The 23,298-nt window shown below is 34.1% G+C and overlaps 1 protein-coding gene across 10 annotated transcripts in view; it reads right to left on the bottom strand.

Moving 5' to 3' along the window:
* The window catches only part of BLTP1 (bridge-like lipid transfer protein family member 1), a 198,385-nt gene that overhangs the window by 154,572 nt on the left and 20,515 nt on the right, over nt 1–23,298 (bottom strand). For 9 of the 10 annotated variants that reach the window (XM_058549998.1, XM_058550005.1, XM_058550000.1 and 6 more), the window contains 8 exons: nt 22,224–22,352; nt 19,765–19,881; nt 18,682–18,760; nt 17,196–17,260; nt 5,956–6,142; nt 3,119–3,200; nt 2,545–2,738; nt 458–537 (listed from right to left, as the gene is read on the bottom strand). In XM_058549998.1, the coding sequence (XP_058405981.1) occupies nt 458–537; nt 2,545–2,738; nt 3,119–3,200; nt 5,956–6,142; nt 17,196–17,260; nt 18,682–18,760; nt 19,765–19,881; nt 22,224–22,320 (901 nt within the window). In that variant the 5' untranslated portion in view covers nt 22,321–22,352. Of the gene's footprint in view, nt 1–457; nt 538–2,544; nt 2,739–3,118; nt 3,201–5,955; nt 6,143–17,195; nt 17,261–18,681; nt 18,761–19,764; nt 19,882–22,223; nt 22,353–23,298 lie in introns of those variants that run through there. The other variant, XM_058550008.1, reaches the window with a different exon arrangement.

The raw sequence follows: 23,298 nt of genomic DNA, 5'->3' as shown, positions 1-23,298 counted from the left end.
GGCTAAAATTTCAATGTTTAGCTACCTTTACAAAAGTGAAGCCACCTGGGAAGCACTGTAACTAGCTGGATTTCAATCTTCAAACTTTAAGCCTCAAATCTAATATATTGTGATGTCTTTCTCCTAAGCTAGCATGAACTACCTTAACTACCACCACCTTCTCTAAAGGTTTTCACTCATTGTCATTTGCATTCACAATTTTTTGAGGTATATTTGTGAAAATAGAATTTGAAGGAAAGATTACTATATTGTTCTCTTTTAGTCGGAAATACTAAACTAATATTCAACTTTTGACAAACGACACATATTATTTAGGCAGGCATTCTTACATCCTCATTTACCATTTATTAATGCTTATTTATATCCTCAGTAAAGACAGTTAAAATATTATTAGATATCAGCATTTCATACAAGAAAGAGGATTGTGACTATGAAACATACTTTCAAAAAATAATACCTGGCTCATCCATGTAATAGTAGATGTCAACATCATTTGACTGCATCACCACAAAACCTTCTCCCATTAATCTTGGTGGTCTATAAGAAGGAAGGGGGAAGGCAAACTAAGTACATCTCCCGAATATAAAATGTTCAGTATTCTAGTTAATGGTGGTAATAGGTGAAAAGCAAGAGGGAAAAAAAACCTAAAAAGCAATCAAGTGTAACATCTTGAAAAGGGAAAATAGCTTTTACATATACAATAAATTATTCCATAACTTTCCTACATTAGATGAAATAACAAAATGGTACTGAAAATTTTTTAATCAGTAAATTGGTTCAAGAAGGAAAAAAATTTATTTTGCATTTTTCATTTTAAGTTTTGAATGAGAGAAATCAATTTAAAACAAAGTTTAATTAAATACAATGGAAGAACAATGATCACTGGAATAGAATAATAATATTCTGCATTTGCAACAATAAATTTAAAATTAAACTTAAAATTCAATCTTTTTCTATTAATAACACTACAAAATTGAATAAGAAATATTGTTTTATGTACCTGAAAAATAAAGTATAACCTTTCAGAAAAATTAAATAAGAAAAAATGCTGTCATTTTTAACAACTTTACATTACCTATTTCCAAGAATATTTAGTTGATCAACTTGAAATAAATTTAAAGCAAACATCTCGAACTTCAATTCTAGAATGAATGTTTCTCTACCATCCATTAATTTCCCACAAACTATTAATCTTTACTTGCTTTTATTTAATAACTTTTCTCTTTGTCATACACCACAGTATCTTCCTTCCATATCAAAATTAACTTCTCAATCATTAGATAATATAGCATGCACAAATTCAGCAATCATCTTCTAAGTATGTATTAACTCACAAAGGTGATTTAAAATCTCATCCTTTAATCTCCACACTTACTTTTGAAGAGTGAAAAATACAATTTTAAATCTTTTTACACAAATTAATAGAACACTTTTTCATCTTACTCTCTAGTAATTTTCCCAAATTCCAGATTTATTCAGTATTATAACTTTTACCCACAAATATAGAATTACGTGCATAGCCCACATTCCAAAAGATGCTTAGCAAAGTCCGTGATCCTAAAGAGTGAGACCAGGTAGATCCACACCCTCCCTGGTACTCAAGTGGGGAAAACCTCTCTATCATTCTAGTCAATCCCCAGAAAACCTAATAGTAAGCTAGCCAAAAGTTGGAAGTAAAAAGGAATAATGATGCTTCTCACAACCTCACAAACTTTATATTGCCTACACACAAGGATAAAAGCTGAGACAGCACAAACTCATCATATGAACACTTAAATTACACTAATTCAACCACAGAGTCTCCTTCACAAAAAAGACTAGAAATTGAGAATAACAAAGATTATGAAAGCCCTCATCCCACCCATGAGCGAGTGGCCTGTCGTCAGATGGGAGTTATGCTTCTGCTGTTCCCTCAGGGTCCCGGTCCACTTCTATGGAAGTGTCCCACCACAATGAGTGTGAGTCTAGCGTGCATCATTAATATAACATGTCTCCTAAATGCAAGCAGCTACTTCACTGAAGGAAAACCAATCTGGAAAGCTAGGTGGAAAACTGACTGGGACTTAAATGTCAAGTGAGTTCCAAAACTGCACTATCCTAACTTCACCAGTTTTCTAAAAGTGATTTTGACCCAATTTTCAATTTTTCATTAATTCAAAATGGTACTCCACTATAATGAATTTGTTGCATTTACTATTTATCTATCCCTTCTGGAAATAAAAACCTACCTGTAATGTGTATTTTCTAACATACAAACATCAGGGCTTAATTGCCCAAAATAAGTTTCCCAAATAAGTGAGAAGGAGAAAAAGGTAGAAAAATTATAGCTATAATCTCATAGAAAAATATTTAAAATTAGAGTTTACCAATGGATAGCATATCCACTTATCTTATAAAGCAGAACTACACTGTTAATTGATTTAACAGAGAAATATACCTAATTGTTGCCCAACTTGTAGCAAAGAAATTAAAAGGATGCTCAAGACTCTAACTGATATCTATATTAGATGTAAAGAAGTTGTTACTTTTATAAGACTTTCTTACTCATCATTTTGAAGACCAACATATCTTGGACTAGGAACAAGCATGACTCGAACATTTTCAAGCTTTCCTTTCACAATATGCATGAATTGGTCAAGATGACTGGAAGGTGGTTTTGTAGTATAAGTTAAAAAAGCATCATCAAAGTTGATGCACAGAGTTTGAGGTTGGTAATGATTTCCAAAGGCCAAACGTCCCTAAAAAATAGATAAGAGACATTATGCCATAATATTCAGGCCATTTTTACCTTTGTCTTAGCTGATCTAATAACAAGCATTTTCAAGCAAAAACTAAATGATTCCACTTGAGCACTAGATACTACTTAAACTACCCCACTGATCAATTTAGATCAGTATTTTTAAAAATTTAAGCACTTGTGAATAAACAGCCTTTAAGGTCTAACAAATTTGTGCCAAAATGGTATTGATGTTAAAATAATTCTTTCACACTTACTGACAATTGAAACCAAAAAAACTCTACAAAATTCCTTTATTTTCTTAAGTGAAAATTATACTTACAAAAATAAAAGGGTCTGTTGTTAACCCACCAAACATTAACTGTAGCAGAGTTTACTTACTGTGCTCACATTGACCTTTATGACTGGAATAAGTGATCTCCATGAAGATGTGGGGTCTTGAGATTCTGTTTTTACTTTAACTCTGAGAAGAAAAAATAAAAATTGACATTTATAAGAAAAACTTAAACACCTGAGGATACAGTTGACTTTTTCACAATACACATTATTAATACCAACTGTACTTTTCCAAATACATTTAATGACTGCTCCAGTAAACAAAACAATGACCATCTAACAGAATACTAATATCCCTAAAACGTCTCTTGGAATGTACTCGATCACGTATCAATTTTTAGATTGGCAAGCTATAATAACAAAACTATGGTTTTAGAAATGACAAGTTTTAATGACAAAAGTATAAATTATGATATGCTGTCACTACATCTACCATTATTCCCCTTACACTACAATACATTTTACAAGACAAATTATTAAAACAACAAATGACCAAGCTACAAGTCACTTTGATGTTTTCTACCGTTTTGAGCACTTCTGACAACTCAGCTGATCCTTTTCCTTCCCTACCCCACCACTTTGTTCCAAAATAATTTCCTCTCAATAAAGTGAAAATGATAGGACAAGAGTAAGAAAAAAGAAACTGGCCATACACAAAGTACACAAACTTTAAGAATTAAAATTTCACAGCAATTCACTAAAAATTTCAGATGAAAACTTGACATATACCCCTTCAATAACCTGATCATTCCTAAATAACAATTCTGAGGCCATCTCCATTAAGGTGGCCCTCAGTGCTTAAAACGAATTCAAAACTGACCTTACCGCCTCCCCCAACATCCTCTTTCTCTAAGGTTCCCTGACTAAGCATGACCACTGCTTAAATTAGGAATTTAATTCCTAATTTTTTTTTTCTCATTCTCCACATCTAATCTATCACTGTCTTATGGATTCGTTTGCCTACGTATATCTGGAATCCATCCACCTCTTTCCCTTCCCCTTGCTACCAATCCAGTTGATGATTATCTCTTCCCTGAATTGTTACAACATCCTTCTATTTGGTCTCCCTGCCCCCAGTCTTATCTCCCTCCAATCATATGATAGCATTACTGACCTGGAGTAAAGCCAAAGTTGTAACACCTAGACCCTGCTAACCATTTTAGTCTAATTTATCCCCACCTCAAAAAGTCCACTCCAGCCTTAGTAAATAACTTCTTGATTGCATATGATGTTTCTTCCCTATGGAAGAGTCTTCATCTCCTTCTTTGCCTAACTCATTCACCCTTCAGGTTCTAGCCCTCCCTGATCCTTCTATGTGTGCCCACAGAATTCTATTCTTGTCCCTCTGGTAATATGTCTTGCACTGATTTTGCCTATTAACTGCTCTAACTCCCAAAATAGGCTATAAATTCCTTTAAGACAGAACAGTTGTCATATTCCTATTACCCCCAGTACCTCAGCTCACTGCCTGGGACACAATATCCATTAAATATTTAATTGAGAATAAATGTCCTCATCATCAACTTAGAAAAAAAAATTACTAGGTATGCAAGTCTGGTTCAACATTCAAAAATCAATTAACATTAACAGGCTAAAAATGAAAAATCAAATGATCATATCAATAGATGCAGAAAAAGCATTTTATAAAATCCAACATCCATTCATGATTAAAATCTCTCAGTAAACTAGGAACAGAGGGGAACTTCTTCAACTTGATAAAGAATATCTACAAAAAGCCTACAGTTAACATCAAACTTCATGGTGAGACACTAGAAGCTTTCCCACTAAGATCAGGTACAAAGCAAGGATGTCCCCTCTCACCACTCCTTTTCAACTTCAAACGGGAAGTTCTAGTTATTGCAATAAGACAAAAAAAGGAAATAAAAGGTATACAGATTGGGAAGGAAGAAATAAGACTTTATTTGCTGATGACACAACTGTCTACGTAGAAAATCTGAAAGAACTGACAAAAAAAATTTAGAATTAATAAGTGATTATAGCAAGGTTGCAGGACACAAAGTTAACAATATATAAAACTTAATCACTTTCCTACATACCAGCAATGAACAAGTGGAATTTGAAATTAAAAACACAATACCATTTTTATTAGCATCACAAAAAATTAAATACTTAGGTATAAATTTAACAATTTATGTACAAGATCTACATGAGGAAAACTACAAAACTGATGAAAGATATCCAAGAAGAACTAAATAAATGGAGAGATAGTCCATGTTCATGGATAGGAAGACTCAATACTGTCAAGATGTCAGTTCTTCCCAACTTGATTTACAGGTTTAATGTAATCTCAATTGAAATTCCAGCAAGTTATTTCATGAATATCGACAAAAAACTGATTCTAAAGTTTATATAGAGAGGCAAAAGACGCAGAATAGCCAACACAATACTGAAGGAGAAGAACAAAGTTGGAGGACTGATACTATCTGACTTCAAGACTTACTATAAAGCTACAGCAACCAAGACTGTGTGGTATTGGTGAAAGAATAGACAAATAGGTCGATGGAACAGAGTAGAAAGCCCAGAAACAGATAAAATCACATATTTGTATATGTGCCTTAAATATGCACATGTATGTATATATTTATGTATGTGCATTCAAAAGGATAAAAAACAAATTGATAACAGTATTTATCAATATGGAGGGAAGTGGGACTGGTGAGCAGGAGTAGAACAGGATTTTTTTTTACATTACATAATTCTGTATTATTCGAATTTGTTAAAGAATTATATAATTATTTATGTGAATAAAAAATCTACAAAGAAACATTAGGCTGTGTATAGGTGAATAGCGTCAATCATATTCTAATAAAAGCAAATGTTTAAATGTTGGAGATTAATAAAATTCAAGTGTGACAACAAACCTTTCAATTTTGGACTGGGTTCTTGTTCTTCCATTTTCCCGTGTTTTATCGTCCTCTTTCTTGGGTGGAATTATTGTTGGCTCCAAACCAAACAATTCTTGAAGACGTCCATAAAGATCCGAACGATTGTAGACATGAAATTCAAAGTCATTGACTGTTATATATAATCTGGTTTCTGCTTTTGGATCTAAAGACATCAATTACAAAAAAAAAAAGTTTTTAGTCAACTTTTTAAAAACTTTAGTCAAAGGTTTTTGTTGAATCATTTCTCAAAGCTAAAGTAACTCAAATGATTTATTTTAAAACAGAATTTTATGATAAAGAGAATTATATTAAAAAAATATATGAAACTGGCAAAAAAAGAAAAAAGCAGATGTTACTATAATATTTTAATTTAGCATTCTAAAAACAACCTGAATTTCTAGATTCTGGTCGTATAACAACAAAATTTAAAGATTAAGTGCCATCTACAGAGTAAAAGTAAAACTTTACCCTAATTAGCCATAAACTTATACTAAAATAAAAATAGTAAAATGTTCAAAGTATGATGAATTTAAACATCACATTAGTTTTTGAACTTTTGCATCATAGAAAGTAGGATTTTTCATAAATACTAGTTTGCTTTTAAAAAGTACACAATGCTAAAACAAAGATCTTATGAACTGCAGACTTCAAACAATAATCTCAAATAAAAGACAATTACATTAAATATAAGTAACAACAGTAATTCATAAATCCATCTATAAAGATGGGGCACTTGTTTCTACTGAGGAAACTATCTAAGACTGAATCACATGTCAACCACAGAGGGTCAGAAGAAAGGTACCACAGTCAGTGCTTTCTTTTGTTAGGAATCATACACATCTGCTTTTGAGACTTCTTTTTTAACCTTTATCCATTTTTATCCCTATTGAACAAATTCAACTGAAAGGCAATTAAAATTAAATAAAACCAGTTAGAACAGCTTCATTTTTTTTTTTTTTATTGTGAGGAAGAGCAGCCCTGAGCTAACATCCATGCTAATCCTCCTCTTTTTGCTGAGGAAGACCGGCTCTGAGCTAACATCTATTGCCAATCCTCCTCCTTTTTTTTCCCTTTTTCTCCCCAAAGCCCCAGTACATAGTTGTATGTTGTAGGTGCACATCCTGCTAGTTGCTGTATACGGGACGCAGCCTTAGCATGGCTGGACAAGCGATGCCTCAGTGCGCACCCGGGAGCCGAACCCGGGCCACCAGTAGCAGAGCACACGCACTTAACCACTAAGCCACAGGGCCAGCCCCAGAACAGCTTCATTTTTAAAAATGGGTAAAGAGAATTATTAACTTTCATCTTAGTAGCTTAAGCTGTGGTTTTAAATATGAGGTATATACCTTTAGTAGGGTACTAAATTTCACCAAAATTAATTTCTTCTCGTTATTAGCAAAAAAGCATATGAAATGTCAAACGACCTAAATAAATATAAATTTTAGTTTAAACTAATAAATTAAAAATATACTGCCACTCATATTTCAAAAAGAAAGGAAAATGAATCAACAACATTCATTTTTTACACAGTAAGACTTTGAGTTCTACTCCAATCTAGGTTTTTTTCCTCATTACTTCCTAACACAATTGAGGGAAAAAAAAATAAACTCAATCCTTCAAAAAACTAATGTTTAGAAGCTGTAACTTTTCTGGTATTTTTTGAATAGCTCTTAACCTATGTTCTCTCCTATGTCTTCAGATTTATCACATGACTAAAAGCTAAGACAATCCCCTAAACTATTACGTCAAGTGTTTCACCCCTTTTTCTTGATGTAGGTCAAATTCTTAAAATTAAAATAAAAATAATAGGAAATACACTGGTTTTTTAATACATATGACGTATTCTAAGACTCAACAGTAATAAATATCATTATCCTTTTTTAAATAAGTAAATCAAACTCTATCACTCATTAGGTTTAAACCTTTCCTCAGCCATCAACCACAACCTCTCCCCAAAACGCCAGGGCCAAATATCCAGCAGCTAAGTCAAATATCTCCAATTTAATGTCTAACAGGCATCTCATATTGACATATCCAACCAAACACCTGGTTTTCCCACCCAAACCTGTGCCACAATATTCCCCATCTTATCAATAGCAAGTCAACTTTTCAATTGCTCAGGACAAAAAATTTGACTGCTCTCTTTCTTTTATGTCCCAGATATTATCAGCAAATCCTATTAGTTTTTACTCCAACACATATCCAGAATCCAACCACTTCTCACCACTCTGGCCTGAGTCAACACCAACTTGCACCTGTTTTAACACAATAGCCTCCTAACTAGTCTCCTTGCTTCTGCCCTTATTCCCCTTAACGCCTGTGCTTTACACATTATTCCCCTTAACGCCTGTGCTTTACACATGGGCCAGATCTGTCAAAACCCTAACTAAAACCAAGTCACTCTTCCACTCTCTAATTTTCTGATGGCTTCCCCTCCCATTCAGATTAATACCAAGACTCTTTAAGTGACCTATAAAATCCTACAGGATCCACACTCTTCTCTCCTCCTAATCCTCACTCCAAGTACACTGGCCTCCATTTTGGTATTGAAATAGGAACAGAACCACCATGAAATGTTCTTTCCCCAGATATTCACAATAACTCATTTCCTGACTTGCTTCATGTTTCTGTCTATCTCCTATCAATGAGGCCTTTCCTGACTTCCCTATGTGAAAGAGCACTCTCCCTGCAAACCAGCACTCCCTATTCTCTGACTTTGCTTTTATTTTTCTCAATGCCACACTTTCCTCACTCCTTCCTTGATGCTATATATATTTACTTGCTAATTATCTGAATCCCTCCCAACTTAAATGAAGCAAGCTCTGTGAGATAAGGATCTTGTTTTATTCACTCTTCTATCCCTGGTGTCTAGAACAATTCTTAGTACATAGACGGGCTCATTTACATAAAAGAATAACAAAGCATCTTACTACAAATCATACTCCTAAGTAAAACAAAAATATCCACAAACAAATAGATCTTAGACTTTTTGAAAAGTCAACATGTGAAAGCATAATAAATGCAAAGTGGAATATTTTTCTATTCCCATGTTGATCTATACAAGTAGGAATTAATTTTTATACACTTCTTCAAGGTCACAAACAACTAATCAAAATTTACCTCAAAACTCATGTAAGTCATTTGTTTTCAAATTTACTTTTGGAACAGTTTACCATGATCCCTGAAAACAAATGCCCTGATCATTAGGAATACGCTATAAAGGCTGGTGGATGAGCTACAGAAGCAGCAATGGGGAAAATTAAGAGTCTGGATTGTCCCCTAATTGGATCAGCAGTGATAAATAAACAAATGATGACTGAATAAAAATGGAAACAGGATTACTCTCAATTCCATCTCTAACTTGCTGGACATGCACAACTGATTCTCTTCTTTCACTATAACTGATATGATAAGAATACAGCTACATTAACTTACTAAGGACACCAAGGCCCAAAGAAAAGGTATTGATCTCTGAAAGTATTTTGACAACAGATAAATACTAAAAACTTAATACTAAAATACTGCAAGATCCCTTCAATAATCCCTAGCCAATTTTCTCAAATGTTTTTTTTTGGATTATTTATTATTGATTGTCACCTCCCCCCACCCCATTGGAATGTAAACTCCATTAGAGAGAAGAGGTTTTCCTGCTGCGTTCCTAAATGTGCCTAAAACAGAGCCTGGTACACAGGAGGTGCTCAATAAATATGTTAAATCATTAAACAGAAATAATAAATGGGTTTTTAAATTTTAAATAAGAATTGAACAAAATGCCTAGACCACTCTTTTCCTTCCAAAAATCACTTTAGAAAAATATTGAATAAATAGCTAATCTATAAGCATTTTAAAAGCACTTTTTGGTTTCATATTTTAAAAGAGAAAGATTTAGCTGAGTTCACATCTCACTCCTTAAATTTGTTCTATTGTTTCTATTTGTTTCCCTTGTATTAATAATATTCCAGCCAGCAAACTACGTGATTAAACAGTATATCAGATCTCCCAGCCTGGCTGATCGCCAAGCTTACACGGTATTCTCTCCAGAGCCTTTGCCCAGGATCTTTTCTGTTAATAATCCCAGATTTCTGCCATCCCCAGGACTATTCTATATGGCAATACCCTCCTCCATCCCTCCCCCCCAATCCCAACATACACACACAGATGCAAAGAGGCAGGTTGCCCAAGAGCACACCCATAGAGGCAGAGACACAGGAAAAAGCACATACACAGAGGTGGGCACACATATACAGAGGGGGGCATGCACACACAGGTACACTCAAGAACACAAACAGAGCCACTCGCAAAGAGAAGCACACACATGCACATACTCTCACAGAGCCATACATGCAGATGCACGTACACAAGTACTAGCACACTCAACAGTATCACCCTCATAGAGATAAGTACACACAGAGCCCACATGCAGAGGTACTCCACACAAAGACAGGGATATCTTCCCAGATCAACAGGACACATCCTCATCAATAAACACTTCCCCCAACAGACAGATGAGCACCTTCCCAAAAGAGAGACAGATTCCAAAGGCATGTATCTCCCACATATAGACAGACAAGTGTGCATGCACACACTCACACAGTTTCTTTAAAAAATAAAATAAAAAATGTTGGGGACTTCTGCCTTGGATTCTCCAGGAACTGGAGAACAGCAGTAAATAAACCGTAGAAAGGATAGAAGATTGGATTCCCGTAACATCATTTACTAACGTTGTGACCTACGGCAAGTACTAAACCACTATGAGCCTCATTTTTCTCACCTCTAAAATGAGAACACCTCTACCCATCTGTAGGACTGTTGTACATAATAAACACAAGTTCTCTTGTCTTTGCAGATCAAATTCTTACTACCCATATAAATTGTGTATTTGCTTTTGATTTACACTGAGCTCTCTTCTTTTTAAATAATCTTTCATTTCATAATGTGATATAATGTTCATAATAATAAATGCAGCTAACCTCTATTGAACAGTTGCCATGTTCCAGGTACTGTTCTGGGCCTTCTACTCACATAATCTCATTTAATCCTCACGACAACCCTAGCAGTGAGAGCCCAAGATTACACTAAAAGGAAGTAGACTGGAATCCAGGTTTCTAAATACTGGCTCTCAACCACAAAATAAAGTTACTTATCAATTATATTACTAAGTATAATGACTATTTCAAAGCAAAAATGTTATTAATAGACACGATAACATATAATAACATAATAAACTATAGACACAAAAGGCAATTAACAAGTGGTTAATTTATAGAGAAGGAAAATAAATGAATGAATGTTGTAGAAGTGCTTAAGTCTCCTGAGCAAACGGGTAGTTGAGACTTCTTGTTTTCCAAAGGTAATTTAGGAAGAAGGCACTTATTTAATTATGTAATTGGGACGCATGCTATTTGTAGGAAAAAACCTAAAGTGCAGAACTGCTGTCAAGGCCTTGTAATACTTAGAATCAATACTTAGTACAAAGACAAAATAGTCTACTGACCTTTTAAAATTGTTCAGAGGTTATTTCCTTTATTTAACAAACAAATAAGATCTAGATGCTATAAATTTAAAAGTACTAGATTATATTAGGCTAAAACTTCTAAGCGACAAAACAACAGAAAAGGACACACTTTACCATCATTCTTTCACTTCTTAACAATGTAAGAATTCCTCTGGATAAGAAGGATGCATGCCTAGTTACTAAGACCAGTATTCATTTAAACTATTAAGCTATGATATATCTTCACATATTAAGAGGCAATTGGTCCTATTTATTTTCCAAAAGAATAGCTTAAAATTAACTATCCTAAAAATAAAATAAAGATTTTTGACCTATAGCCTCATTAACTGGCCTTTAGCCAACAGCCATCTATAATAGATCACTAATTCACAACCTAGGGAATATTTTACAACAATTCTATGGTAAACAAATTAGATGTGTTCTGTTTTCTTTTTTTTTAAGGGTTAAACTGGATAACTGACAATTTTAAATCTGCTCCTGGCTTAAATTATCCCAACCAAGTTCTACAGCATAGAATTTTCAGCACTAGAACATCCCTCTTTTCTCTTAATAGAGGAGTTCTTAACTTCCTAATGAAATCTTGGCCTTACCCACAGACCCACAGCCTATCTCCTTGGATGGCTAGTGGCCATCTCTCTATTCAGGCACACGCCCCAGTTAGGCTTCTAAATTTTCCACCAAGAAATGTCAACCATCACTACTTCCTGCTTGTTTAACTGTCAAAGCACAAGGATCTGCCCTTAATCAGCAAGAAATAATGTCTAGACTGTAAGGTCCTGCTAGTGAATATAATCCACTTTTTAATATATATTCAATAATATTATCCAACTTTTTTATCAAAAACTTAGTTTGCAGCCTATTCTCACTCCTCTATGCACTGCATTCTAAATTTTGTCCCTGAATCATGCTAGATTAATAACGTATTTAGACCAAACCGCTTATTCCTGCATGCTATTTGGCATTGTGTCTTTACCTTGGAAGGGTGTGACTGTGAACATGTTGTTAAGAATGTCATCCTTTATAACAAAGAATTTCTTTTAAAAGTACAAGTAAGAGAAACTTCTTTGACCATTCACCAAAGCCGTGCTCCTCTTGATGAGCACAGAGATTTAAATGTTAAAATCTAGGTAAAACTACGAGCAAATAATTAGAATTGCAAAAGTGATAACTGATAAAGTCCATCAATTTTTAAAGTCACTATAAATGAGGTATAGAATCTTTTCTCGGGGCCGGCCCAGTGGCACAGTGGTTAAGTGCGCGCGCTGCGCTGCGGTGGCCCAGGGTTCGGATCCCGGGTGCACACTGACGCACCACTTGTCAAGTCATGCTGTGGTGGTGTCCCATATAAAGTGGAGGAAGATGGGCACGGACGTTAGCCCAGGGCCAGTCTTCCTCAGCAGAAAGAGGAGGACTGTTAGATGTTAGCTCAGGGCTGACCTTGCTCACAAAAAAAAAAAAAATCTTTTTTCTATTGCAAACCACTGGTACACAAAAAATGAAAAAGAACAACCAAGACAAAATAATTTAAAGATGTTTAAATATTAAGAAGAACATAAGATATGCAAAAATTATGATAATATTTCTGTTCTACATTATGCACAATTACAGAGAGAGAGCAGAGACGTAGAAATATGTTAACATTAAGAGTGACAAAAAGAATTCAAGACACAAAGAAATGATGGGAGGGCCTGTCAAGGAAGGGCCAATATTTGAGCTATTGAGCATTGAGCCCTATTACTCCGGGGTGTACGAATCTGAAGGAGTAATTACATCTTGCCACATCCTTTGAAATGAGCTAAGTTCATGTCACTCCCCTACCCAAAAACCTTTAATGGTGGTGGCTGCCGGGTGTTCAATATCCTCCATAACGCAGCTTCCAAATTATCCTCTGTTCTTCCTTTACCTTACATTTACCCCCAAATTGAGTTATTCCTTAATTCCTAAACACATCTGTTTTCCAACCTCAGTGCCACTGGTCAAACATGTTATTCCACCTGAGCTACCCTCCCTTCCACTCCACCTCTGCCTGACATAATCCTACTCACTGCCCTCATCATGCACACTGCTTAAGAGATGGGACTTGCACAACAGTCCTCCATCTACCATTCTGCCTCCTGACAAATGGGCAGAACTTTAAACATCATCAAACCACGATTCTGCCTGGGACCACACTAAGTGGTCCATACCAAAGCTGGTAATTTTGAGGAGGGTTCTCAGTATTTTTCCTCAAGACACACACATTGCTCCCTTTCTCCTTTAATTATAATTGTTTATAAGCATGTACTCCCTCAAATAGATTCAAGTAACACCCATTTACTCTTTCTTTTTTTTTTAAATCCCCCCTCCAGCTTAACACAATGATCAGTAAAGTGAATGCAAAATAAATATCTGTTAAATAAGGTAAAGATTTTTACCAAAAGCTACCTATTTCATGAAGGACTTGGGTCAGTTACTCTCGACCTCATCATCCATGTATTTTGATGAAAAGCAATCCACTTTAAGGAGATGTGATATTTCATGATAAAATAAAGTAATTATTTTCTTCAAAAAAAGCTATGAACAATTTAGGACAATATTCCTCGTGTCTAAGAAAATTCTGAAGCGGGCAGTCTCATTAGGCTTAGCTTTAAAACTTGCGGTTGCCTCTAGATACCACAAATGTCTTCATTCCTCCCATAAGCTGTGATCAGGGTTCATAGATAAGAATTTCCAAGAACTTACTTGGGCCACATTTGACAAGTCTGTTTTATAATATAAGGAGCAATAGAATTATGTAAGCAGACCTGGGTTTTTATTCGGGCTTTACCAGTTACAATCACAGGAATTTCTGTTTTTTTCAGCTGCAAAATGAGGGATTTTGAGAACATTAGCTGTTTCCAAATTGATAAGAAATTTTGAGAAAACTGGTTCTTTCCAAACTGTGTTCCTTGGAATCCTGGGGTAAAGAGTATGGGATGGGAGTGGTCTTAGGTCAAATGAGCATCCTCAACCCACCATCTCCCTATAGCTTTATCAGTACACATGAATATCTTACAAGATGGAAAAAAATTCAGAATAAAATTTCTAATATAAATATACAAATATACAAAAAGGTAATTTTTTACATTACAAACCAGCTAAACAAAGAGAACTTTTGTTTCAGCTCCACTACCACCTTGTTAACAATAAAGCTTATGTTAACTAAACATGTGGGGAAAAAAAGACGAAGTCAAAACAGCAAATCATCTAATATATAGATTGGAAGACTACCAGAAATGTGACATGCAAGGGAAAAATATGCTCCTAAAGTAAATCTATCTCTAAGAGACAAACCAGATGGACTTTACAAACTAAATCAGAGGCAGAAATACTGGGCCTGCTCCAAGTTCAGTGAGTGTGTCAAAAGTTGGGACTGAACTCAAAAGAATGGAGCTTAGGAATGAGCTTCAACCATCTCTGAAGTATAAGTAAGATATCTTTACGTAAATGCCACCTTTAAGGCTTATAGTCTAATAAAATATAAAAAGTTATTAAGAATATTCTCTTCCCAAAATTTAACATGGATAACAGTATAGAAAAGTGACTCAAATTTTTGAATTTGTTCATATTTCCTCAAAAGTCAAAACTTAGGGTCCGGCCCAGTGGCATAGCAGTTAAGTGTGGGAAGTAGAGAAAGATGGGCACAGATGTTGGCCCAGGGCCAATCTTCCTCAGCAAAAAGAGGAGGATTGGCATTGGAGGTTAGCTCAGGGCAAATCTTCCTCACAAAAAAAAAGAAAAAAATTCAAAACTTAAGATTCCCAATGCACCAAAATATTGACTACCTAAAGAATATTTATTTCCTGTGAGAATGCTTATAGCAATTGCTAAGAAAAGAGATAAAAAGGCTGGTTTAACAACTGATATTCTAAAATCACAGATTACAGACTCTTAATAACACACAGCCATTCTACATCACAGATGAGACTGCAACAGGCCTATCCCAAACTCCCACAGTGTACTTTTATCATATGAAGTCATTTAGCCTCTGTTCAAAACTATCTAACAAACAACTCTAAGTTTTAGGAAACTTTTTCCAGACATGAAATCTGCCCATTATTCTTTCTAATCGTTCTGATTTCATTAACTCTTCAGACGCCAAATTCTAACTCATTTATGCCAGCCTTTTCAAGGTAGAGTACCTTATGTATTATTTAAGAGGGAGAAGACCATCTGGGCACAAGAGAATGATAGTAAGATGAAAGAAGACTAAACAACAGTGAAGTAATAGTGAAATTTAAAGTAATTTAGGCTACAGCAAACTCGTGATAAGTCTTAAAACTTTTGGAACTTTAAATTTATTTTCCCATAGAAACCAAGTTATACATGATGGTAAGATTCCTAAGACCTACAAAAAAAAAAAAAGCCAACATGTAACTGGAAAGTTCCAAAGTTATATAGAACCTAGCCATCATTTCAGAATCTCAGTATGGGGTGCCAGAAACACAGATGGTCCTGACAACTAAGAAAAGGTGGAGGTGTTTCATCTTCTTCTGACCCTACACTCCCAGGCCCCCAACCAAAATCTTTTAGAACAGCAGTTATCCAAGTATGGTCCAAGGACCTTTAGGGGGAATCCCAAGACCCTTCCTGGGGGAACGCAAGGTCAAAACTATTTTGATAGTATTATTATACTAAGATGTTTGACTTTTTCTGTCATTCCCCCATGAGAGGACGGTGTAGGATTTTTTTAAGGATACATGATGTATGGTACAACAGACTGAATACAGCAGAGGTGAGAATCCAATTATCTTCCATTAAGCCAGACATTTAAAATATTTGCAAAACATGAAATAATGGCACTCTTCTCACTAATTTTTTTTTGCTTTTGAAAAGTTATTTTTCATAAAGTATGTTACTTATTTTAATATGTAATGGATTTATGATAGATACTTTTAATGATATAAAAAATATTTCTATAATTATCAGGCTTAATTTTGAAAGTAGTAAATATAAATAAACATAACTTAATATAAATAAAAGCTCTTTGGGGTCCTCAATAATTTAGAAGAATTTAAACAGTTCCTGAGATCAAAAAGTTTGAGAAACACTATTTCAGAAACTAAAGACAAACTCAAGACAAGGTCTACTCTCCTTCAAGCCACTGGTTTGGTTAATGTAGAGTAGGAGGGTTAGGGGCACAGACAGGAGACCCTATAGTCATGAAATGAAGACCTGAGGAGAAAATTCTGAGATGATAAAATTGGGATGATAAAAAGCAGAACCAGAAGATACTCTAGAGCCTGCATTTCTTCTTTTCCTCTCATCCTTACCATAATAGATAAATGAGAATTAGTAGTAGTGTCAGGTAGAAGTATGAATAAAGGCATACAGGCTGAAAAGTAAGAAAAGCGTCTTAGCAGAATGATTCAAAGGTGCTGAGAAGGCCATTTTAACCACAGTGCAGGGTTAGGTCCGATGTGAGAGGAGGAAGGCTACAAATGTGGGTAACGGTCATATTGAGGATACCTTAGAATAAATAATAGGCTCAAGTAACTATATTTAACCATGCAAGAGAAAAGTTAAAGGATTTTCAGCCAGAGTGATAAAATCAGTTTTGTAAACTCCAAAGCTTTCAAAATATTTTTATCTATTATAAAATGTGAAACGTTTCAATATCCATAAATGAAAACTCTTATTACATGACTGAAGATTTCAAACACATGAAAAAATGAAAACTCACCATGTTGTTTCTGCTTTGGGTTATACATTTTCCACCACCGAAAAATTATAAATCCATCTTGAATTCTATGCAAGATAAATGACAAAAATGAAAACTTAAGTAACAATTTACTTAACTCATTTCTTAACTCATTATTATAGAGGGCAAGCAATGGATAATGAATAAGGAAATACAGAAAATTCTCAAAAGAACATTAGCATACCTAAATGTTTCATCATCTTCCAGTTAAAAAAGGAAAAGAGGATTTGCATAGCTCTAAATTAGTTTCTTCTATTTAGGTAAAATGTAATATCAGACTACATTTAACAGGAAAATGAAATACTAACAGAAAAATTTTTCCTTTTTTATTTATTTTTTATTTTTATTTTTTTGTCTGTGTGAGCAAGATTAGCCCTGACCTAACATCTGTCGCCAATCCTTCTCTTTTTGCTGAGGAAGATTGGCCCTGGGCTAACATCCATGCCCACCTTCCTCCACTTTATGCAGGATGCCGCCACAGCATGGCTTGCCAAGCAGTGCGTGGGTGCGCGGTGGGGATCTGAACCCCAGGCCGCAGCGGCGGAGTGCACACACTTAACCCCTATGCCACCGGGCTGGCCCCAACTTTTCCTTTTTTAAATCATATTTTTTAAACGATGTTAAAATTATATAAACAAAAAGCCAAATCTTGTCACTCTAAGGCGAAAAAAGTTTAAAGATATTCCTTCACTTCTCTAATGACATATCACCTCATATACTCCAAAAGGATAAACTTATAGCCTCTTAACTTTTTACTTTTAATTTGGAAATAATTTTAGACTCACAAAGAAGTTGCCTCTACTATTTTAAGTGATGTATGAGTGTCGCCAAACCCAAGCACCTCTCAACTAATTCAAAACTTTCAAGTCCTAAGTAACACATTTTAAGAAAAAAAATCACAAAAATTGAGTGAGCTTTTCTTTCAAGGCTTATGGAAGAGAGAATATACCAAACATACAAATTACCAGTTCCTATTATATTCAGATTTGTGTTTCTTTCTTAAAGTAAAATTAGAGCTGCTAACAGACGCTAAACAATTCTAAAAACTTATTACTTATAATAAGGAGCTAATAGATAAGAGTTATCAACATCTCTGATCGTTGTTTTGTATAACAAATGACCACATGAATTCTACCAAAAAAAGGATCAGGTAATTTAATGTCTCATTTTTTTTTCTTCTAGGGATGAAATGAGATTATTCATTTCTATAAGCTGCTATTCAATAAACTTTTCACTAGTCTAAACCTTAGCTAAATTAATCCACTAATAGAAACCTTTAAAAATATCAATTCAACAAGTACAATTTACTGAAAACAATAATTTTTGATTAACGGTTTTATTTGAAAAAGCAGCTTTTTTATATGAAAAAGCAAGTCATGTTAAATAAGTATCATAATCAGAAAAATTTTTACAATATTTCAAGTTTGTTTAAGATGGGTTCTTTTTTATTTGCTATTTTTTTTTTTACCTAACAGACATGTCTTCTGTAATGTAATAGATTTCACGAACCATGACTTTTCCAGAAAGAACAGAGAAAGAAAAGGAGCCTGTGGTAAGAAAAAAACAACAGCAATTAATGTAATTGTTTGGATAGACAGTAGAGCCCTTAAAGCTTAAAATAATCTTAGCATTCAATTTATTCAATAATTAAATGTTCTCTCCTTACTCCCATCCTGATATCCTTACAGCCTTACCAGTTTTCTGTCATTCTTTCCTCAAATATAACAAGTGCCATAAGTATCATCACTATGGACTAAGCTACTAAATAACCATATGAGGACATCAGTTAAAAAAGCTGCTTCATATAGATAATTCTCTTAATTATACACAGCCATTAAATAAACCCAAAGCAATGACCACCATTTTTCTCCATTAATTTGGGTGATTCCAGGAACCAGTCATTGCCTCAAATTAACAGAAGACTACTTACGTTTGAGAGAAGTTTTATTTATGTCCACTAAGAGGTATCAACTCTAAGGAAGGTTAGAACGGTTCTACTCAGTGACCCTTGATCCCCTTTTCCCACTGGTTTAGGGCCTTCCAAAGCACATACACCATCCTATCTATCTATCTGCAAACTTCCTACTTACAAGAAATCAGAAACTAAACTAATAAAGCAGGCCACAAAATGAAATACACAAGATCATTCCAACTTACAGATTTTTTAGGTATCAGTTACTCAAAAAGAAAAAAACCTCAAAAACTTCATCAAGCATCAGAAATTTTCTTTGGACACTGGAATCTTAAGAAATTTTTATTTCCATATTTTATATGTGTCTAGATTATTCAAATTATTTTAATGAGCATCTTTTATTTAAAAAAAGTCAAAAAGTTACTACAGAAACACTTTAATAAGAATGAGGTAAAGGACATCACCAAGTGGTAGTTCAACTCTAGTTACAGAGTGTTATGTGAGAAATTCTAGTTAGCTTAGTTTAACCTTCATGAAACAAAGGTAAATTTCTAAAGCTATCTGTTTACAAAATATAAATTTATAATATACATCTCAAGATTACACAGAAGAAAAAAATTCAATGTTACTCAAACTTACCAATATGGATATAGCCATGCTTGTATAATCTGTTAAGAACTAGTGTTAAAATAAGACCAACATTCCGTGAATTATAATATGTGAGATAAATAATCCATCCACAGGACAAAATGGTAGCTGTCGGAAGAAAAAAATGCAAAAGGATCTAACTATATGTTTCCTTTCAATCACCTTAATATCTTAATAAAAATTTGTTAGTAAAAGATAATTTATCACATTCAGAATGATAGGACTTACTTCCATATAGTAGTATGTCCTCTTACAATTTAACACCTGAATTTTTTAAACCAGAAGTTGATTCTACTTTATCCAACGTGCCTCATTCTCTCTAGCAATTAGTCAGAAAAGCACAGATTCTAATTAGATCAATTAAAGCAATGTTTCAAGTACATCTACTTTCCTTTTTTTCTGTTTCCTTTTTCACTGCTTTGTACCGTTTTAATTATTAAATATAAGTAAAGATGTTTTGGAAAAAGAAAGCCCATATTTCTGAATATTCTGAAAAACATCTACCTTTATTAGGCTAAAAGCTTATTCCCAAGCAATTTCCCAAAGGTTGTAGTCACTTAAAAAGAAAGAAAACTGAAGATTTTCTAAATCAGAGAAAAGTTATTATTTTTTTAAATCAACAGTCTCCGCTTTTAAAAAAGTAATGGAAAGAAGTGGAAATTTTAGCCTACTTAAAGGCATATCTTCATTAAAAAGGTCATTTTAAAAGTATAACTATTTTCTAGATCAGGAAAAAGTAATGTAAAGCAATTTAACATGTGTAAACTTTTAACAGCATCACTTATTAAAAAAATTATTTAATATAGATAAAACAAAGCAGTCACTGAGAGTCAAACTACAACATTTCTCAGGGTAGCTTAGACTGATGGGAATATCTTCATGTAGCAAGTGCTATAATTTGGCCATGAAAATTATTTCTAGAACAATTCTTTTGAAAAGTTATTTTGATGATATGTCATTATGTTTTAGGTTTAAAGTCATTTTCTATTAATCTTTACCGTAAATCACTGTGTCAACAGCAGGTTCTTATTGGCCCTTCAGAATGGCAAGAGGTACTTGCTGACAAAGTATGCCTCTAGTATTAAACAACATAGGAACCACGGCATTTACATTGTATCTTGTCCCCCCACACCCCCTTCAATATCATAAGACCACTAGTAAATTAAACAATCGCTCAGTGTTTTTCTGGCTATTGCTGTTGTACTTTCCTTAAAAAACGGAGTTGTATACAACAGAAAAACATCAGAGAACGTCCTAGGTGACAGGAGAGGGGACAGACAGGAAATAAGGAAGAATCTTGCCCTTAATTAAACAAAAGGTAATTTTCAATGCTGCTTTTATGAAGTTCTATTTCATACTAATGTTTTGCATTTCATTTTACTTTTTTTTTTGGTTTTCATTAGTGATTATTTACAGTAGTTCACTTTCATAAATCAGAAAAAAATAGAACTCAAAGTTTAAATGATAATCCAACCCTACTTACAAATCATGAAATCATCATAATTCCTTTTATATACACTTCACCTCTACCACACATCCTGTGGTGTCATGAAAGAAGCATAAGCATGCAGTCAGAAAACAACAGCTGTGAAACCTGTGTAAATTATTTAATCCTTATGGGCCTCAATTCCCCAACATGTTAAAAGGAAGAAAACACCTACCTTCATAAGTTTTCTCTGAGCATTAAGCGAGACAACATACGCAAAATGCCTGTGGTGTGTGGCACATAGAAGATGCTCAATAAATATCATTACCCTCCTTTCCTCTTATCCCATCTTACCCTCTCTGTTTTCCTCACTATACCTTTCTAATTCCTATGCCCAAATTCAAATCAAATACTGTTCTTCCACCAAAACTTCCTAGGCAATAATAGCCTACAGTAACATCTTCCTCCTTGATATTATTTTTATATTGCTCTCTCTCATTTGTTCATACTCATTCATTCACTCATATTTCCTCTCTCTGCCATTTAATTATACACTGTTTTGTATTATTTGTATATACCTAAAAAACTTGTGGAATATTAAACAAAAAAACTATTGGCAAAGCCTACTGGCCAAGTGCATAAGGAGTGAGGAAAAGATGAGAAGACTAATTAGGCAAAAACATCTTTACCATGAGGATTTATCACTTTTATAATAAAACAAATAAAAGTGTTTGTGTGTGTGTGTGTGTTGGGATAGGGGGTGGAGGAGTGGACATGAAACAGGAGAGATAACCTAAGAGCAATGTCTTTCTTCTTGTCTCACCTCCTCGAAGTCAGACAATGAGGCAGTCTAAGAAAAAGAGCCTTCCAAAGCAGTTTCATACAAACAAATATTAAAATCTTCTTTCCAAAAAATAAATGGTACTGTAAGCATTCCAACCTCAGTCAACCACTGCTTAAAATCTGGCAGTTGTTAACCCCTACATAAAAAACAATAAAGTACAAGAAAATACATTCTACTTACCAACAAGGAGCCAAACAACATTGGAATTGTGTTCTGTAAGAAAATCTTCTAATTGAGTGATACTAGGAACAATACTCTCATTCTTCCTTTGATCCATTACTGAAGTTCTTCCAGAATAGCATCTAAAGGCTAAAAGAGTTCAAAGGTTAAATTTAGAATCAGAGATTTGTTAAACTGCGAGGGAAATCATGTAAGGGGAAAAAAGGTAAATTTAATAAATGTGAAAGTTTATTAAATTACATTCTGGTTCCTTCAATGATAAGAACACAAAAATAAAACAAACAACAACAAACTGTCCACATTTCTATATAAAATATAAGACAACGTATCATTTTTAATGCCCTGATTTCACCATTCTAAGTATGAACAGAGACTCAGGTTCAGTTACTATACTCTGGATCAAAATAAGAAGGACACGATTATTCTTAAATCTAATCAAAGATATTTACCTCAACAACAAGAAGGGAGTAAGTATTAATCATCTACATTAGACAAATTCATCTAGACTTGTCCCAAAACCTGCCAGTTAATATTATATTTACATATTAAGTTATATTAATCCTTCTTAACCTCCATCAGCTGTGTATTCCCCATTATTCCATGGAGAAACAATCCTCCTAGTTCGGATTCACTCTGGGTAGAGTTTGGACTGTAAGCAGGTCTCCTGCTATCAGACGCTCAGGATAAATTACAATACACTGTCAAATTGTGACCAGACATGTGAGGAATATATATATATATATATGTATGTGTGTCTGTGTGCATGCACGCACATGTTAGAGGGATGAGTATGAATATTCACATGTACTCAGAATGAGTAAAAAGTGAGGAATAAAAGTTCTTATTTTATGATCTAAGAATCAAGAAAACTATCCACTCTGATAATACAGTATTAACATGACTAACCCAACCTACCTACAACAAAATTATGTTATGATAAATAGAAAAAGAAAAAAAAAGCTAGACTTACTCACAAAGAGAGCTACACAGTTTAATGATCTTTTCAGACCAAACAGCATAGATGATTTTTAGGGAAAACTAGAAAAACATATTATAAAACAGAAAGAATATGTGA

This window comes from Diceros bicornis, chromosome 11, assembly GCF_020826845.1.
Source record: "Diceros bicornis minor isolate mBicDic1 chromosome 11, mDicBic1.mat.cur, whole genome shotgun sequence".
NCBI classification, from domain to species: domain Eukaryota; kingdom Metazoa; phylum Chordata; class Mammalia; order Perissodactyla; family Rhinocerotidae; genus Diceros; species Diceros bicornis.
Note: the sequence above shows the minus strand (reverse complement) of the source record. Positions and strands in the feature narration are given on the sequence as shown.